The sequence below is a fragment of the Mugil cephalus genome, chromosome 9 (genome assembly GCF_022458985.1).
Source record: "Mugil cephalus isolate CIBA_MC_2020 chromosome 9, CIBA_Mcephalus_1.1, whole genome shotgun sequence".
NCBI classification, from domain to species: Eukaryota; Metazoa; Chordata; class Actinopteri; order Mugiliformes; family Mugilidae; genus Mugil; species Mugil cephalus.
Window position 1 is genome coordinate 20,691,090 of NC_061778.1, and position 19,796 is coordinate 20,710,885.

Here is a 19,796-nt window from a genome sequence, read left to right on the forward strand (position 1 = left end):
GGAGATCCACTGATTAACCTGAATTGTAATAAAAACAGATCACATGTTCCTAAAATGATTTTAAGTCATGAATGTTTGGTCAAAGTGTTGATTGGCCTGTGTCATTAACTTCCCTATGGACCACAGAGATACACTGAAATGGATACCATTCAGTCATAATAAATAAAGTTTGACTCCAATAAGATACCCAATCTTTTCTATTTCATATTTACAACAATAATTCATTTCAGGGCACACTATATCTGCAAATAAAGCACCAAAGAAGAATTAAATAAGATGCTTTTTACACATTTGTCTAGACCAAAGTAAAAATCATCAACAGATGAGTGCAATCAGCCAGTCTATCAAACTGAAAACTTGGACAAGCCCATATAGAAGCATTGCTCTGTAAGGCAGCCAAGTTCAGTCCAAATAAATCATCAGCAGAGAATTTGATTTCACACTTTGTTTGCAGATACAGCACTTACACCTGTGTCCAGACGATACATGATACCTGCAGCGCCTGAACAATAAAGCCCTAGAGTGAGGGCGTGTGTCTGTGTGATTTTAGAAAGTGAGAGCGCCAGGTGATGATGATAAAACATCCCCATTTATGGATAATATAAAGAGAAACGGGGCGGACGATTAAAAAAAACAAAACAAGGTGGAGCGATGCCAGAAGAGGAGGAATAAAACTGAGAGGTAACAAGGGAGGAGCTCGCAGAAAAAGATATATCTGTGAGACTTCCTCTACTGTTCTTCACAAGCTCCATCACTCTGAAGCTGCCATCATTTAGCATCAGCATGAGAGGTGAGATTCAATACACTTTCACACATGGTTGCCACACAAAGCTCTCTCTGGTTTTAGCGGTGGTTGTCTTTTACTCTTTCCTCCCCAGCTGTTGTATTGCTGTGTCTGCTACATGCAGCTCTTGGCTCTGAGTATAACTGGGACGGACCCGTCCGTGTAGCTCCTGTATCTGATCCCAATGGAAACAACGGTGAGGAGCCGCTGCTGCACAATGAGTGTGTCTGCATTTATACCCATCTGCAAGTGTATTCACGTGCCTTTGTGTTCAGCGTGCGGCTCGGATGAGTTAACCTGTGGCTGCTGCGCGATGCTGCGCCAGGTGAACATGATGAGGACGCACTTTGACACAAAGCTGACTGAGTTGGAGAAAGAAGTCACAAAGACAGACCAAACACTGAACAATATGGAAGGTGAGTGGTGTGTCTTCACAAGCAGGAAAGTTTTTACAAAAATTTTTACAAAAGCCACACACACACACACACTGAGACAACACTTCTAACCCATCGTCCTTCCTTTGCATTTCCAGCCAACCGCACTGCCTTCACCGTCTCTTTATACAGCGATGAAGGTTTTAGGTGCTACGGGCCCTTTGGCTTCAACAACATCATCGTCTACAAAAACGTCTTCCTTAACAAGGGCGGAGCCTACAACATGAACACTGGCATCTTCACTGCTCCTGTCTCTGGGGTCTACAGCATCGCCCTCACCATCTACAGCGACGCCGGCTCTCCTGGTAACCTGCTGGCAGCCTGCGTCACTCTGCAGGTTAACGGCCAAGCAGTGGCCGGCGCGAAAGAACTGAATACGATGGACCAAGAGGACAGTGCCACTATAGCTGTGGCCCTGCAGCTGACGGCTACAGACAAGGTGACTGTCAACTTAACCAAAGGCTGCTTCCTTTGTGATGACAGCAACTACAACACTTTCAGTGCCTTTCTGCTTTATGCTACTCAATGAGTTAGGGTGGCTGTGGCTGACCTATCAACTCCTGTCCCACTAACAAGGTTAGAGTCTGCTAGATGAAATCTTTTTTTTTTTCTGATGCCTGGTAGAGCCCTCATCTCTGCTCCTTTTTGGGGAAGCCCACTTATAAACACACCACATGTGGATTCAATTTGATTGTAAACCTGAAGTCACATTTTTTTCTGTAACAACATATACGAGATATATAGGCTTAGCTCCCAAGCACCTTTAAAACTACAAGAACTCAAATCAAAGTATTTGACCTTATGGTTGATTTCAGCTGAAGAGCTGTGTGATGTCTACCCTGGAGAAATTGTTGTTAAAATAAAAGTATTGAAACATTACTCTTATGTTGTTGAGAATTGTTTTATGTAATCTTGATACGTCATGAAACTCTGTGTATGAATGAACTTAGTGAACATTATGAGGTGTAATTACACCATATCACCAGCCAGGTGACTACAATATGGAGATCATGGATATTTTCTCTTTTTTTGGACCATTCTCTGTAAACCCTGAAAAGCCCAGTAGATCATCAGTTTGTGAAATACTCAGACTAGCCCGTCTGACACCAACAACCGCACCACGTTCAAAGTCACTTAAATACCCTTTCTTCCCCATTCCGATGCTCGGTTTGAGCTTCAGCAAGTTGTTACGATCACCTCTACATGCCTAAATAGCTATTTGTGTTGACCAGCAATTGAACATGTGTACCTAATAAAGTGGCAAGTGAGTGTAGATCAGTTGCCAGGGGTCAGGTGTCAGTGTTATCAGATACAGCAGATGGTGTTCAGCACAAAAATTCTTCAGAAACCACCAAAACCACCCGAAATATCAGACTTTTTGTTTAGTACTTCAACCACTGAGATTGCTTACACTAGAGTCGCTTATCATAAAAAAAAAAAGCAAAGCAGTGAAACCCAAGTCGCCACTCAAATCTGGCTTCTATGAAGTCTTCTGATGATGTAGATGGAGCATCTCTATGCTTACTGGCAAATTAAAACCTTCATAGCTACTGTTTCGGGAGGAGAACTGAAAAGCAAAATATAAAATCAGTAACTAAAAATAAGTTATAGGTAAAAATCATGGGTTGATGCTGCGAGAATTAATAGACATAACTGAGGATGGCTGAGTCAAACCTTTTCTACATATATTGTGTATATTGCAAACAGACACAATATTGTCTTTGAGTCACTTCTAAACTATTTATCTTTTAGACCTATTCAATTAATTCTGGTGGTGTTTGCTGGTGCCACTATTATACCTCAAAGTCTATTGTGTCACTTGATTTCCTCCAAAATGGGACGGAGAGGAGATGTGTTGTGTGCTGGTCAATGGTCGGGTTGTGTTGGTAATGCAGGAGAGACCGGTAACCACTTTTAAAAGTTGATCAGCATGATAAAAAAAATAAATAAAGAATAGTCTGTGTCATCACAGAGGTCCAAAATAAAATCAAATATCTATCATTCGCTGTCCATCTTGATGGACTCAACTAATAGTATTTTATTTGATATGAATTGACAGTGTGATCCTCGCCCACGTTACCTAGTCATGCTAAAGGTAAGGCTAGCTGAGTAGCTACGTGGTTTGGTCCAAGCCAAGTTTACAAGGCTGTGCGTGTGTGTTGTTTTTGTTTGTTTGTTTGTTTTAGGTTTGTTAGGTCTACATGTGCAGAGCGAACTGCAAGACTGTTTGGTGATTTAATGTTTGGGTGTGCGGGTCGTGGTTCAGTCCTGTAGCCTTAATCCCCATCCCCTACCCGAACCTGGGTCTGTATCCTCACACCACCACTTCCCTTCCCAGAGAAACAACTCGAGCACCTCACCAACACAATTGTGTATTTTGTTGATTAGCGGTAAAAGGGCTGAGCTAATCCCACAGACAAGCTAATCTCTTGGTGGTTGAAATTCACACAGTTGTGTGGTGGCAGCATGGAGGGGGTGACTCCAGGATGCTGGAACTCACTGTTAAACCTTCTTGAGGTGTTGTGGGCCTAATTTAACAAAACATCGGTGAAGGGAGGTGCCCACTTGAAAACCTCAACGATGCGCCACATACTGCCTACTGCTGTTGGCTAGGCTAGTTAGCTGGTGTCTCCTTCTTGGTTGCTAGTCAGTAGCTGACTGCTAGTCTGATGATCAGTTTTCAGTTGGACTGGGCTTCTAAATGGGTTTTGTCTGGGATCTTGGCACAAGGGATTGTAACATTTTATCCTGCGTATTAATGAATAACACAGAAATGTTATTTATGTAAGTATGCATTAACATTATGACCGATTTGATATAATATTGCCTAATATTGTGACTGTAAAACAGACAAGGCATTCTGCTATTTCCATAGTAATCACTATAATACAAGATTAAAAAAAAAAGAAGCACCCTTTTGCTGCCAACACAGACCTGACCAACAGATGCTCCCTGGAATGGGGATCTGGCGATTTAGGAGGCCACATCAACACCTTGACCTCATTGTTGTGTTCCTCAAATCATTCCTGAACAATTTCTGCTTTGTGGCAGCTCCACACATTATTCTGAGGAAAGAGGCTGCCGCCATCAGGGAATATCGGTTCCATGAAAAGGTGTTCATGGTCTGCAACAACGCCCAAAGATCACAGTGCTTTACCCGTTCCCCAGATAAGTAACACAAAGGCACATGGTCAAGTGATGTAAAAGAAAACGTGCGCGGGCCCTTGTCTGGGCTACAGCTATGCAGCTGGAGTAGCCCTTTTCCTTCCTTACGACGTATGAAGCGCTGCAGCTTTTGAGTTGCTCTGACCCAGTTGTCTAGCCACCACAGTTGGACCCTTGTCAAAGTGACTCAAATCTTTCTACTTGCTTATTTTAATTGCCTTTCTATTCCAACTTTGAGGACACAATATTGATTTTCTGCTGAATACAGTATATCCCACCCACTGACAGGTGCCAGGAAAATCAGATAATCAGTGTTGTTTATTTCACCTGTCAGTGGTCCTAATGCTATTGCTGATCAGTATTTGCATACATGTTGACACTCCCTGTCTGTGGGTAACCACTTATTATGTTACTCCATATAGAGTTTAAATAACATTTTAAAAAAACGGCAGTGGGATCTGTAAAACCTCAGACCACAAGGAAAGTTCTACCTCTAGGTCAAACCACTAACCATTATCAGAAACACTCCTCATACTGATTTTCTGGCTGGCGTCATCAAGCTGAGTGAGACATTTTCACCTCCATAATCAAACAATCTCCCACAGACCATTAAGAAGTAATTCAAATCTCTGGGCTGAAATCGCATCTGAGGTCGGAACACAGCACATGACACACCGGTCCTCTCCCATGCTGTTATGTGACACATCTTGAGGTCCGGGCCATTTTGAGGGGATGTGTGCAAAGCAGACATAAAACACCTGATACATTCTGGCCTCCATCTAGCAGATAAGAGGAGGAACAGAGACAATGTGAGAAGAACCAGGTCAGCTGACTGGAGACTCCATACACGGAGGTGGATAACACAATACCACGGACAATGGACTGTCCCAGGAGAGAGGACAACTTTAAAAGCTACGGTCAGCACTGGAAACACCCTGTTATCTAATAGGGCCACAGAAACAACAACAAGCACATGTGTAATGTTCGGGTCATAAAAAACATTATGGATGCATGACAGCGTTGTGCTTAGGTTGGCAAATGCATACATAAATATATTACTGACCTAGCATTGATCATCAAAATAACATTGTACATAACACTTATCTGTACAAACTCTCCAGCCAATAAAACAAATTATAGCAGTAATGGATATGATTTTCTCTGCAGAGTTGACAAGCCTCTCTAAGACGGTATCTTTTCAACGTGGCTCCTTGTAACTATGTTTTAATTAGTACAATACAAAAGCATAGTTGCATTTCAGCTTATTGCTAAAGTCAGCATGCTAACCAGATCAAAATCACACTGTCAACACACTGTTCATCAACTTTAATTAGTATGTAATTAGTGTGCTAATGTTAATTAGCATGCTAAAACATGCATAGAGGACAATTTAGTCTAACTTAGTCTGTCTAATTTAGACAGTTCAGAAACAAACTACTGCTTTAAAGGAGACAAGTCACTTTTTTTCTATAAAGGTTTTGTATCAGTACTTTGTACCAATGACAAATGCCAGCAGGAGAGCCAACATGCATGTGCGGTTGGCTGCAGAATTTGCAAGGCAAACACTGTAAACGCAATGCAATGATTTTCATAGGTACACACACCATTTTGTGACAGTTGGTAATTTAACAGTTATGCATTTAAATGAAAATCATCTAGATGGCCACATTCTCATAAGCCCGCTGAGGCTGGTGGTAATATCATGTCGTCTATAGATACAATTTTTAATGGCAAACCTCAAATACTGGTCCTGGTGCGCCTTTTGATTTCCTGATGGTGCTGGCTGAAAAGTCAAGGGATCAGAAAATATTAATCTCATGGTTCTGCTACAAGAAAAGAAGGATCCATTCTCTTAGGAATGTGAAAAAACGATACTGACCTCAATCTTTTTATTAAGAGTCGCTAAGATTCAGTCTGAACCAAAGTGATGGATTCAACAACAGTGCACGGTCGCCATCCCTGGCCCACGCCTGCACTGCTGAGGATGTACTTGATAACTTCTATTATCAACAGATATTGTTCTCCATTGTATAACCTGTCTACACACTGGAAAATGTAGGTGTAGGCAACAACAACACTGCCGTCCCCTAAGAAAGGAATCTACAACAACTGAAGACCTACAGGCCAAAATTTATCAACCAGGTTGAAGATGCCTCCAAGCTTCTTTTTTCATTTTGTCCAAACGGCCTAGATCTTTTCCCTAAATCTTTTTCTGAAAACACAATAAGAAAAAAAAAGGTGAATGAAAGCAACACCTGGTCATTCTTGGAAACTGCTTCATGACTTATTACTGAATAAATTTCCGATCATTTCATGGATATTATTATGGCGTGTGCCTGGTAGCTATCACATATCTCAGCCCATGATAAACCCTAATGAATATATCTTGGTTTCCAACAGCATCTGAAGAGAAGGTGATGCTGGGAACACACAGTATCACTTGTCCTTTACTTCCTCAGCATGAGAACAAGGTGACACTATTTATTGTGGTCACATCTACGCCTTAATTGATGGGTCGATAAAACTTCTTGCTAGCTTCTTTTGTCCTCCTCTCTGTTGACTGTCACACCCTCTGGGACCTGACTACTGTGTTCAACATATCAGCATTTCTGAGCAGCCGGCGTCCTTTGAAAGGATGGCAACCAGACACTGCTGTCCTAATAAGTGGTATTATGGTCCAAACAACAGAGTGGAAGGAGATCCCTTGCTGTCATTTCACACTAAAAGGAAACAATCTCACTGTACCATATTACCGTGGCTGTTTGTGAGGAGGTGGGTGGAGCTCACCTCCGCGCGGGGTGGATCACCTGAAGTGTATCAATAAGAAGCTAAACCCATCCCCTGCTTTAAACTCTCAGTTTCACAAACTCACAAGAGCTTGACATAATCTTTCAGAGCAAGGAGAGGGCGGAACAAAAAACAGTAAGTTTTATGTTTCTATCCTTATGCGCGGCTCGCATCAAAATCAATAGATAGAAATAACAATGTAGTGTAAAATGATAATCAAACATTGGTCACATTGACTTAGAAATACTAACCAATGCCACTGCAATCATAAAGACGGTCATCTACTGTGTAAAAAATGATTTCTATTAAGAAACTGCATGTGGGTATGAGACAAAAAGATACTGCAGAGTTCAGGGACCGTTTTTGAAATGTAATGCGTTAGTGCTTTTAAGCAACGTGAGCAGGTCAATGCATGTGTATTTATTAGGCTGAGCTGTTTTCTACATGTTTTACTACTTTATATGATTGATTTTTTTTTTATGTGTTATTGTTTTATTATAATTTAAACCCTTCCTTTTTTGATCATTGGGGGACAAACTAAGCTACATATGGCTTATACATTTGTTTTAGCTCTGGTTTGACAGAGCCAAATATCTGGTGTTTACTATAAACAGGCTAACTTGGCGCTGTGTTGTTGGGCAGGTAATAAATTAATATTAGAATGGACGTTACAGTTATAAGTGTTAAATTGGTGAAACGTCCCCTTGTCCTTAGATCAGCACTTTACTAAACTCGGTTAAAAAAGTCATGTCTAGGTTAAACCAAATTGTTCATCCTGACAGTGTATTTAACCCCAAAACAGTTAACTAAAAGTGACTAAAATCTGAACCGTTCTCAGTCAATGGAAAGTAACTCGATTTTTTGCTTTGAATTCAGGGTTGTTAAAATGAGTGCAAGTCAAATATGTATGTTTTAAATGTATCCTCATCATACCACTCGTTTAAGTTAATGCAAAGGATTGGCTTGCTGATACCCCAAATGTGTGAGCACTGATTTAGTGTGTATTCATTTAGTTTTACTGTAGTATGTAATGAACACTTGATTGTTCTCTTGTGTAAACAGTACAGTTTATTATATATGTATATGTATATATGCTGTTTTTATTTATTCTGAAATGCCAGAAACACCTGGCAAACACACTTCAGGTGAAAATTAGCCTTTCAGCTAACAGTTACACTGTCAAAATGTTGATTATTGTGTATTGTCCCTCTTAAAAAAAAAAAGAAAGAAAGTGAAATTGAAAAAACTCCATGTCTGAGGTCTCTGGTTTGACTTTAACTGAACTGTTTTTCAGATGGTTGTATTACCAGTTTTGTTCCTGCTGGGGTCACTGTTTCTCTGTGGTCGTGTGGAGGCCCAGTCCTCCTCCACCGCTGACATGCTGAAACAGGCTGCACGTAAGCTGCACTCTGACCATGTGACTTCTATCATCACATAATGATATGCACATGTATTTTTCATTCTCGTGGATTGTGATATGCAGCCGTGAATATTTTAGGAATTCTTTGCAACCCAAATATGTGCTATCTCAGTATGCGGAGGCCAGCCAGGTCACGTACAGCTCCACCTTGCTTTAAGCTGACACCGTTGAACCAACACTCCTTTTGCCTTTTCTCCCTGTTCCTCTGCCTTCTTCCAGTCCAGTGGAAGGGGCCGCTGACCTGTGACAAGTGGGACTGCAACTGCACTTTCACGCGCCAGCGAGGCTGCTGCTGTGCCGCCAATGAAATGCACCAAGTAGAAGAAGAAGCCTTCGTGAGGGTTATGCATTTGTGGCACAACATCATGTCGCTGAATCAAAGAGTAAAGACGCTCGCAGGTGAACACGCTCTGCAGACAATCTTTTGTGGACACTGAGCATTTTTTTTGTTCAGTACATGTATTTATGTCTCTCTCTCACTCTCAGATAACAGCAAAGTTGCCTTCACGGCCACCATGGACCCAAACATCGCTATCGCTATTAGTGGATCTACTGAACGTTGCTTTGGCCCATTCAACACTAACGCACCGATCCCCTTTGGCACTGTCAGTCTTAACAATGGCAATGGATATAACCCCTCCTTGGGTAGGAAACGCACAAACACATAAGTAATAAACTAAGATGAAAGCTTAACCCACACCGCAGTTCCACTAAATCTTCACCTCCCTCTCCAGGTGTCTTCACCGCCATTCGCGCTGGCGTTTATGTCTTCTCTTTCACGACCTACTCATCCGTGGGACAGAACGGGCGCCTCTACCATAAGGTAAACCGTCCAGACTGAAACCAGAATTTGCCCTCACTTCGTTTACCTGCGCGGCCACGTTCGTATCCCGAGCTTGTGCTTTGTTGTTGCATCTGTAGGTGCAGCTGATGAAGAACGGGGTGCTGGCGGTCAGCGTGTGGGAGAACAACCGAGAGGACGGCGAGGACAGCGCGACTCAGGTGAGACGTGGAGGAGATCGTCCACCGGCTAAGACCCTGTAGCGGCTGGATGGGTCGTGCTCACTGTTCGTCTCTTTTCTCAGGTTGTCACACTGGCGATGCAGAAAGGCGATCAGGTCTACCTGGAGCTGATGTCCGGGAGGAAGCTCTGCACAGACCTGCAGTACAATATCTTTACTGGGTACATATTGTACCCCTACAATGAGGAGTAACTCACCAGCTGGATATCCACGCAAACCTTCCAGACCCAGGCCCTACGACGAATCCATTTGTCCTCACACAACTGAAATTAAAAACTAGTGGTCTCTGCTACACATTGACTAAATAAATGTAGGTTCGTGTGGGACCTATAGCTTCAGAACCCCTGCAGTAGATATAACGTCTGTTGTGATCATATGTAAAGAAACACACACACACGTGCTGCGTGTTTGGAAATATTTGCGTCACACCGACAGTGACAGTCTCTGTAAAGAGATAATAAAAGGTTATTTGACAGGGTATGTGAGTTTTATTTTTAAATGTCCACGCACACACGCGTGCACACACACACATGGCCCATGAATGGAAATAGGTAGCGGTCAAAGGAATGATGACGGAGGGCCGCAACGCTGCTGCTGCTGCTGCTGCTGCTGTTAATATTTGGCCTATGACCATGTGGCGTTGCACTGTAAACAAGAGCCTTTCATGGAAGCTCATTACAAAAGAATATAAACCACTGCCTAGTCTAAGTAAATTCTTTCAGCTGGACAAACACATGCTGTAAGAGTGGGCGTGCTCACTGTGAGAGTTTAGACATACCTGTCATTCCGAGAGAAAGCCTGAGGTAGCAGGAAGCCCTGGCTCGCTGGTATACGTTGTTGCTTTGAAGGGGTCGTTTGGCATCATGACATTTATTCGATTTACTGGATCCACACACAGTTTGGACAGTGACACAGTTTTTGCTAATTGAGCTATGTACTAAAACCTCTGACGGGATCCATATACAAAGTTGATGACACTTTTTTTACACAGTCCTCTATTTTCAGGGGCTCAAAAGTAACTGGATAACTGATTATAGGTAACAGTTGTTAGAGATTCCTTAATTATCTCCGTCATCACAGTGTTCATCACCGTGAGTTGACTCCAAGTATGGTATTAGCATTTGGAAGCTGCACTCTTAATAAATCTATAATAACAAAACAAATCCATCAGAGAGAGAGAGCAAAGGCATTAGGAGTGGATCGTCAGTTTGGTAAAAGGGCAAGTGAACTTGTTTTCTTGGGGATGCGTCACTGTCAGGTCCTAAGAGACTAGTGTGGCGTTTAGGTCGTGGTCTGAAAATCTCCAGTTGCTTTTGTTTTAGCTTGTATTTAGGACATCCGAAGAAAAAAAAAAAAAAAAAAAAAAAAAGGCGAACAGGCTCCGTTACATAAAAAATACATGAATTACCACGTGTGGCCGTTCTCTTCAGGAGAGGTTCAGGAAGAGACTGAAGGTATTTCTCAACATGCAAAACAAGCCTCAAGAATCAACTTTGGTTTAGAGAGAATAGTTTGACTCAGCGTGACACTCACCCTACATGCATGGCTGACGTGGTTTGATCAAGAACATAACCCCCAAACTGCTCACCAGATGTACAGTGTACAGTACTAATAGATGAGTCAAATGCAAAAAAAAAAAAAAAAAATCCCCATGTGGAATCAATAAAATATAACGAAAAACAAAATAACGAGTGATAATAATAATAGCATGAAAATTATGTTAAATTACTAATAAAGGTGAATATTGAAGCATTCTGAAGCATATATAGGATATACATTCATGTGTAGCTACGCGCATTGTAAATCTGTTTGATTCCCTTGTTTGTTTTTATGTGGAAATTTTTACGTTCCTCAGACTTGGTTATGGCTCTGTCTATCAATACACACCCAATAAAAGAGATGAGAGGGTGCTGCGCAGAAACATCTGGCTCTGCTCTTGTACAGCTGATGGAGGATTAAATGGGATGGCCACAGCTATAAAACTAGAATATCACACAGCTGGAGTTGTAGAGACAGATCTACCAAAATCTTAATCAAATTTTAATTTATTCTTTTGTTGTTTTTTTCCCCCCCAAAGTGTCACTTGAAGTTGTTTCATTTACTTCGTGCACACGGCGTAAAAAAAAATAAAATAAAAATGCGCAAAAGATTTACGAGCGCACAGTGGATGTGGATGTTGTTGCTAAACAGTCGGGGAGACCTGCTCCTGAGACTGATGCTTTGTCTATATGAATTCCACTTGCATGTGTAAGTACGGACGGTAACATATACAAGCGTTACTCATCATGAGAGGGATCTATCCAATTTTAGACTTTCCACAGGGGGACACTTGTGAGCATACGTCCTACAGCAGGAGAGTGGAGCCAAAAAGTGTTTGGAGAAGAAATGATGGAAATGTCAGAAGTGGTGACGCTTAGACTTACATGGAGTTCTCTGTCTGATTAATGATGACCGTGCTACACCTCATCATTGACATCCTCCTCCTCTCCTCCTCCTCCTCATTCAGTCTCGACTTCATTCTTTCTCTATGTTACAGGACCAACGCCTTTATCCCCTTTATTGCTTTATTGCAACCATTTCTTTTTTCCTGTACAGCACCATCTCCCTCCCTCCTCCCAGTCTCTATCCTCTCCCCGGTCATCTCTGAGCCACTCAGAATGAGGAGGGATGTGGTGAAAGTATTTGGAGAATTCCTGCTGACCAAACCGAAGCCGCAGTCTCCCTGCTCCGCGTGGAACAGCTCTACCCAAATAAGGCTGGGCGATTTAACTAGACGTGAGGGGAAAGAGACGCAACGGGCGGGGAGAGGGAGCTGCTGAAAGGCCATGCCCTTTTAAGGATGAAGTTTCCTTTTTTCCTTCCCCTTCGCTCCCCCTCCCACTTCTCCCTCACACACCCTCCCTCCCTCCCTCCCTCTCCCCGTCTCTCTCGGCAGACTATAGTGAAGTCATCTTGCCCCATTTGCTCCTTTTAAGCCGGCGTTTTTGGGAGGGAGGTCCCTGCGAGGCATATACAAACACTCAGTCAAGCATCCCCACTCACCCCACACACTGCACCGGTGGCCAGCAGAGAACTCACCTATTCCTTCACACAGTGAGTATACTTTTCTTTTATTACAGGACAAAGCTCCCAGATACTGGAGCGGTCAGCGAGGCAAAGTGACGTCATGTCTTACGAGGCCTTCCTAAACTCCTTATTAAAAGGTTTTTGAGCGAGGGCGAGATGCGGACATCCAGAAGTCGCAGCAGGGAAATGTGTGGAACATCTGGACTAAACTGTGAATTAAACAGCGGTTAAAGGCGCCTCGACAGAGCATCAAAAGTTTCTAAAAGTTTCTGTGGATTGCACAGGCATCATATCATCTATGTTACTGTACCTGTTTGTGAGGAAAAACTATGCGCGATTTAATATCTTTATAATTACTCCTGTTTTCACATGTATCCAAGGATGGTCCTCTCTCCAGATCTTTAATGTGTGGTTCAACTGTCATATATTTTCCATGCAAAGCAAGGGGAGGAGAAGCAAAGAGAGAACAAAGTGTTAAAGTGTTGCACATCCGCGTCAGTGCAACACCTACATGCCATACATGGGTTTTGGGAGCATCAGCAAGTCATGACGTGATTACAATTTATATATATATATATATATATTTTTAATACAGGAGGACTCACGGAGCAATAAAGTCTCATTTAGTTTCCACACGCGTTTACACATTTATGAACTTTCCATCTGTTTTACGAGCACGCTAGACAACTAGCGCAGTGTTTGGGCTGCAGATAACTAGCAAATCATTAAAGATGGCAGCGCACCCAGAGATTCCAGTAAAAGCAGGCCACCAGTAGCAGAGGGGACGTGCCAGTGGCCAGTTTAGTTACTGAACAGCAGCGACAGGAACAGATAACACTATCAGCACTGTCAATCCCGCGGCGGTATATATAAACACAGCCGAGGCACGGTGGATTAAAAAGACTGGAACCAAAGCACATCTGTGTGCAGGGTCTCATCTGGGGCACGGCTCTATCTGCACATCAGGAAAAAACGCATCAGCTCAGCTCAGACATGGTGGTTTGTCTGAATAATCAGAACCACGACGGGCCTTGGCAGCGATTTTAGAAAACGCGTTCTGTTCTCATAAAAGTCTGGCAGGTCAAAGAAAAGCAGTATATATATATATTTTTTTTTCTGAGCAGCTGGCATAAACCTGTAACAAAAAGCTCTGAAGACAGAATCAACGAGCAGTGTGTCCACTAACCGGGACGACATCCCTCCACTAGATGACTCAACTCACACCGCCGAGCTGAACCCAGTTACATGTCTCATGTAGCCACAATTTGTCTTCCTCACACTTGAACCCTGGCCTCTAACAAGCTCACACGGAGGAATAAAGTGAGCGCTATTTAGACAAGTCCCACACAGCTTATCCATACCGAACCATTATACGGTGGTTCGCTGGTTAACTGCAGAGGAGGCAGAGCTGCGTGACTCCACGTCCCTTCAGGCTGCCACAGTCGCCGCAGCCCTCACACTGGTTTCCTGTCCTGGCATTAGGCAGCTTTACCATGGCAATAGAGAAACAGAGCAGGAAAAACACAAGTGACACAGAGGGAGGAATGAAGGGACGGAGGTGATGAGGTCATGCTGCTGGGATATAGAACTTTGGGACTTTTGAGAGGAAGCTCACTTTTGCTCAGTGTCTTTCGGCCTTTTCTGTTTCATTCTTTTTGTTTTATTGTTCTCAAAACTAAACCTTGGAACTATTTGATGCCCTCTATTCCCCTACAGCACAGAGTTAGTAATAGCAATAAGGACGATAGAAATGGCAGCAAACACGCATCATTTGCTTGACAGACAGTTCTTCCTCAAAGGCCTACTAACAGAAAACTCAGCCTCATGCAAATTATAATAATGGGTTTTCCATACTGTAGGTGAAGTGAGCCGCCTTAAATATTTAAGGAGACGTGGCCATGAGGCACAGAAGCTCGTTCAGCAGATAATCCTGAGTTATTGGGTCTGGGCCGGGACCCAAGCATAACATGTATGTCCCTGGATACGCATAAATAGCCAAAATAGAGGCCAGGTCCTAACGGACTTAGTTAACCAACAAAAATATTATGTGATCTTTTCATGGTTGTCATGCAACGGACTTCTTCTCTTCTCTTCTCTTCTCTTCTCTTCTCTTCTCTTCTCTTCTCTTCTCTTCTCTTCTCTTCTCACAATGTGGTGAACACAATTTCTATTTCTTTCCCTACAAAGACCGTTGTGTGCGTGATTTGCAATTGTGGTCCAGAGCGCAGTTTATAGGGCTGAAGAACTGGAGGCCAATGGAAAAAAGGACAAGTTAAGAGCATACCAGACAAACATTACTCTGTAATAATGATTATATAATGACGCATGCAGATGAAGTAGAACAAGAGGTACTGAGACACTGCCAAAGAGGAGAGCGATAGAGATATATAGAGAGAGAGAGAGGGAGAGGAAGATGAAATACAGTATCTGAACTTGTGGTTGTATGTAAGTGAGCGTGTTGCCCAGCATGTGTGTTTGGTTTTTTGTGGTCTGGAAAAGCACCACTGGGAATGCAAAGAATATTAAACGGGGCTCGGTGGTAACACGCTGCGGACGCTCTGGGCAGGAATCCATTAACGTCTCTGGCACTCAGACATGCAGCATATAAAAAGAAAAGTACAGCAAGGCAAAAAAAGAGGCAGCCTACAATGGTACGCACTGCACTCGAACTGACTAGTGAGTGGAAAGTACATAAGTAAAAGCACAAAAGTGTGTGGAAAAGTACCTAAAGAACTCACGGACAGTGTCTTTATTTTAGCAGTGGATCAAATGACTTGTTCGACATGTTCTTTTACAGCTTAAAACTTCTTTTACTCACTCGCAAAACTGTCATCAGGTGGTTTCCAGCTACCTGTCTAAGAAAACTAAGCAGGTGAACATAGGGGAGCATTCTGTGACCATACAACCACAGTTTCCCCTCCTGGAGTGGCTAGAGACCAATAATGTAGCTAAAACGAAATAAACTGAAATGAATAATGCAATAAAAACTCAACTCCATTTACATTGGTTAGAAGTTAGTGAGCTAATATCTCACTGCAGCTTTAAGTCTTTAACACTTTCAAATCTGTTATAGGGGAAATGAAACAAATCAAGAAAAAAGGAAAGGAAAATTAGGCGAGACATTCTTAGGTATGAGCTCCACATCTGCGTGCTCTCTAGTCTAAATAGCGTCCATTTGGATTTCTTTGAAACATAAACACACCATGTGAGTCTTGGCCCAGCTTCATGTTCTATCAGGTTATGAATTTAAACTTACAGCCGGTCGGAAGAATGCAAAGACAGACTTGACAGACAGACTAGGACTTGTGCAACAGCGATCCAAGATCCCCTTCGGCCAGCTCCCCGGGTTTCACCTTTAACATCTTAACTTTGAACCCCCCCAGGAACAGGAAGTTGACGTGACCTGACATCAAGATGGCAACAAAGGTTGGATGGTGCAGACAGCACTTTGATATGAGATTTGCACTTGGCTGTTGGCCCAATGGCAATACGGAGACAAAAAACTGGGGGAAAAAAAAGAGCTGGCTGGTGTGCTAGTGTGTATGCGTCGACGGAGAACACAAGCCAAGAGGGAGGAGTCGACGAGTGTGTGCGTGTGTGCATAAAAGGGGAATATATGCAAAACTCCACTGGCTGGTATAGAGCTCCCACTGTACACCATTTAGTCTGGGACAAACAGTGCGTCCTGACAGGGGTAAATGGTGTGCATTAGGAGACACAATGCTGTTAACGCTACCGTTCTGAGAGGCGTATTTGAACTGAGAGCTGAGCTTAAGTACACGCTTCTGACCTGCATGTCATCAATGTTTGTACAGGTGTATATTGGATACGGTATATATACAGTATGGAAGGAGTCCCTTTTTGTTTGTTTGTCCATGAGTAAATCTTTATGTTTAGAGTGGAATGAGATTTTGCTTGCTGTTGTTTGTATGAGCCATTTTGGATAGTGGTGTGCCACAGTACATGTAACATTTTTGTGAATATATATATATACACTGAAGGCATAGAAAAGATGGCAGGTAAGAATATCACCAATGAAAGCTAAGCTGTCACCACACTGACTCCTTCAAAGACAATAAAGAAAAAAAAAAAGTTTCATGTCTAGAAATTGTTTTCTCAGAAGCACTGCCTCACCTCGTACTTACTTCTTACCCCCCCCTCTCTGTCTATCCGTCTTGCAGCAGGCACCAGTTGGCATGGCTAACAAAGGTCCATCCTACGGCATGAGCCGGCAGGTCCAGGATAAGATCGACAGCAAGTACGACCCTGAGCTGGAGCAGATCCTGGTGGAGTGGATCAACCGTCAGTGTGGCTCTGGAGTGGGAAGGCCGGAGCCTGGCAAACTGGGCTTCCAGGCCTGGCTGAAGGATGGATGCGTGAGTGCACGGACTGTTTAAGATTAATGTTTACGCTTGATTCCATGTTACGTTTCCACTCAAAAAAGGCTTTTAAAATGAGTGGTTCATTGAGTTTCATTTTAAAATTAAAAAATTAAAATTGCAATTTACTTTAGATTGGATAAACAAAACTTTTAAGCTTCTGTTTCTAAAAACAACAAAAAAATAAAATCGTTAGAAACAGAAACAAAAAAAAAGCGCCCGTTTTTTTATATTGTGCCACCGGAAGTTGTCGTTTTCAAAGTAAGAGGACGTATGATGTAACAGAAGGTGATGGGCATAGATCAGGTAAATTATTTTTTGAAACAATAGAAAAGGTGTGTCTCAGGAAGACGACGTGGAAACTGAGCTGCATATTTTTAGCAAAAACTAAAAATAACTACATATATTTAGGGGATACTAGCTAACATTACTCTGATATGCGTGCAGAGATTTCTGCAGAGGTCAAGGCTTGTTTTGCCATGTCAAAAACCACGTCAGAGTTAGGCTCCAAAGACATCTTAGTCTGGGCTAGGGAAACAGAAGTCATGTATTTGGGCGCTCTGGCTAGAAACACAGTCCGTCCTCGTACGTGCTCTTACTTTGAAAACGGCAACTTCCGGTTGCAAATATGAAAAAACGGGCGCCTTTTTTCTTCCTCTGTCTTCAATAATTTTATTTAGAAAATGAAAATAGACCTTTTTTTTATTTTTGTTTATCCATTCTCAACCATGATAAAGAAAAATGACTTGAATTTCAATGCATTTGAATTTTTAAATGAAAATAAAATAACCACTCATTTTTTGTTTTTTAATATCTTTTTCTGAACGGAAATTGCAATGACCGAAACATTCACGGACCCTTCTCCTGCTTCATCTCGCTTCCCCAGATTCTGAGTGAGCTAATCAACACCCTGTTCCCCGGAGACAAACCAGTGAAGAAGATCCAGAGCTCGCCCATGGCCTTCAAGCAGATGGAGCAGATTGCCCAGTTTCTCAACGCTGCAGAGAAGTATGGGGTCACCAAGACTGACATGTTCCAGACTGTGGACCTGTGGGAAGGTCAGAGAGGTTTTATGTTCTTTATTCCAGCATTTAATGATGAAAAATTGGATCTAAACACTTTGGTTGTGTGGGTTGACTGATATCTGTGTGGGGACAGGTAAGGACCTGGCAGCAGTGCAGAGAACCCTGTCAGCCCTGGGCAGCTTGGCCATCACCAAGGAGGAAGGCACATACAATGGAGACCCTAACTGGTTCTTCAAGTGAGTCCTATAAAATACAGCCAGCACATCTTTACACACTGACTCAAGCAAGAATAACACAACAGAAACACTTGACTATAGTGTTATTTTCATCTTTTTTTAATGACGTTTTCAATGTTATGTTTCAGGAAAGCACAGGAGAACAAGCGAGAGTTCAGCGATGACCAGATAAAGGCGGGCAAAAATGTGATTGGGTTACAGATGGGCTCCAACAAGGGAGCCAGCCAGGAGGGCATGAGCTATGGAAGACCCAGACAGATCATGTAAAATCACTGAGCCACCAGTATCCGAAACCTCTTCAGCTGCCCCTTCCACCCAAAGCCCGGGATGCCCCTTAAACCTGCTTGGAGCCTGTAAATGTTTAACTGGTCCACTACATCTCCCCTCTTTGCTTTAGAAATTAGGAGTTTCCCAAGAGCTAAATTCCCTCTCAAGTCTTAACACTTGCCTTTAACCCCTTCTTTACCTGCTTGTACCGGTACTTATCGCAGAGCTCACCATGCTTTGTCTTCCGCCTGCAGTTACGACCAGTTCTAACTGATTGTTTGAGTTATCGTAAAAATGACCAAAGAGTTGCAATGGAGGTAAACCAAATCAGAGAGATCACATACCGAAAGTTGATATATACTTTTATTTTACCAAAGTTTAAGAAACCACTCTCATTGACACCAGCAATTGATCACAGTCATCTCTGATGCATGACAGATGAAATACTTACATCTGTTTCCTAGATTTCAGAAATGAATACTGGGCTTAAATTTTGTTTACACAAGTTGCAGAAGTGACATTCTTTCCAAATTGACAAGCACAGCTACTGTGTACCAACAGTTTTTTCTGTTTACTATGACATTGTTCAGCATCTACCACTTCCCACAGTGCTATGCCTGCTGTATCAGCGCCAATATTTTTGTACATTGTCTTATTAAATGATGACTTTGAATTACACATCTGAAATGACTTCGTGATTATGGGTATGTGAGTGTTTCGGTTTGGTCATGTTGAGAAACGAGAAGGTTAAAGATAAGTAGCCGAAGTCCTGAACAATGAAGATGTGAATAAAATGATGGATGACCATCACGCAAAATCAGCCAAGGTCCAATGTATTTACTATTACAGCATGTGAAAAATGTGAACATTTCTTTAAAGTGGAATCCAGCCATCTACCTTCATGGGATCTGATGCTGTTCCAAAAAGGGTATAGCTAGCCACTTGTGTGATTTTTCTGTTTTTGTAGCCATGCAGCCATGAGGTACGTTACATTGAAATGGATCTTGTTAGGTTGGACATTGGAAGTACTGCACACAAAGTACTCACCATTCAAATGCTAACATCAGCCATAAGTAGAGGAGACATTGCTGTAAAACAACTGGTGGTATCTAATAGTTTAGTAAGCTAACGAGCAGATAATTCAATCAGGGAGATGCAAAGGTGTAATGAAAGCATGAGGCCACTGAGAGTATTTAGCATTTACAAAATAT

The 19,796-nt window shown here is 42.4% G+C and overlaps 3 protein-coding genes across 6 annotated transcripts; all 3 read left to right on the top strand.

The window, feature by feature from the left end:
• Positions 1-714: 714 nt before the first annotated feature.
• Positions 715-2,097, top strand: LOC125013693 (cerebellin-3-like). Its single transcript, XM_047594564.1, has 4 exons — positions 715-790; positions 879-980; positions 1,060-1,200; positions 1,317-2,097. The coding sequence occupies exons 1-4, from the start codon at positions 784-786 to the stop codon at positions 1,745-1,747; spliced, it is 681 nt and encodes a 226-aa protein (XP_047450520.1). The 5' UTR covers positions 715-783; the 3' UTR covers positions 1,748-2,097.
• Positions 2,098-7,179: 5,082 nt separating this feature from the next.
• cbln18 (cerebellin 18) lies at positions 7,180-10,090 on the top strand. Its single transcript, XM_047594441.1, has 7 exons — positions 7,180-7,305; positions 8,465-8,567; positions 8,810-8,989; positions 9,077-9,235; positions 9,325-9,413; positions 9,512-9,592; positions 9,676-10,090. The coding sequence occupies exons 2-7, from the start codon at positions 8,465-8,467 to the stop codon at positions 9,802-9,804; spliced, it is 741 nt and encodes a 246-aa protein (XP_047450397.1). The 5' UTR covers positions 7,180-7,305; the 3' UTR covers positions 9,805-10,090.
• Positions 10,091-12,537: 2,447 nt separating this feature from the next.
• tagln (transgelin) lies at positions 12,538-19,405 on the top strand. 4 transcript variants are annotated; one of them, XM_047594241.1, is made up of 6 exons: positions 12,559-12,705; positions 16,062-16,104; positions 16,863-17,054; positions 17,944-18,115; positions 18,216-18,318; positions 18,447-19,405. In XM_047594241.1, exons 2-6 carry the CDS (start codon positions 16,093-16,095, stop codon positions 18,583-18,585), a joined length of 618 nt encoding a protein of 205 aa, XP_047450197.1. In that variant the 5' UTR covers positions 12,559-12,705; positions 16,062-16,092; the 3' UTR covers positions 18,586-19,405. The 4 variants fall into 4 exon arrangements, with proteins under 4 accessions (XP_047450199.1, XP_047450197.1, XP_047450196.1 ...); XM_047594240.1 differs by having other exon boundaries at positions 12,566-12,705; positions 16,860-17,054; XM_047594243.1 differs by lacking the exon at positions 16,062-16,104 and having other exon boundaries at positions 12,538-12,705; positions 16,860-17,054.
• Positions 19,406-19,796: the final 391 nt, after the last annotated feature.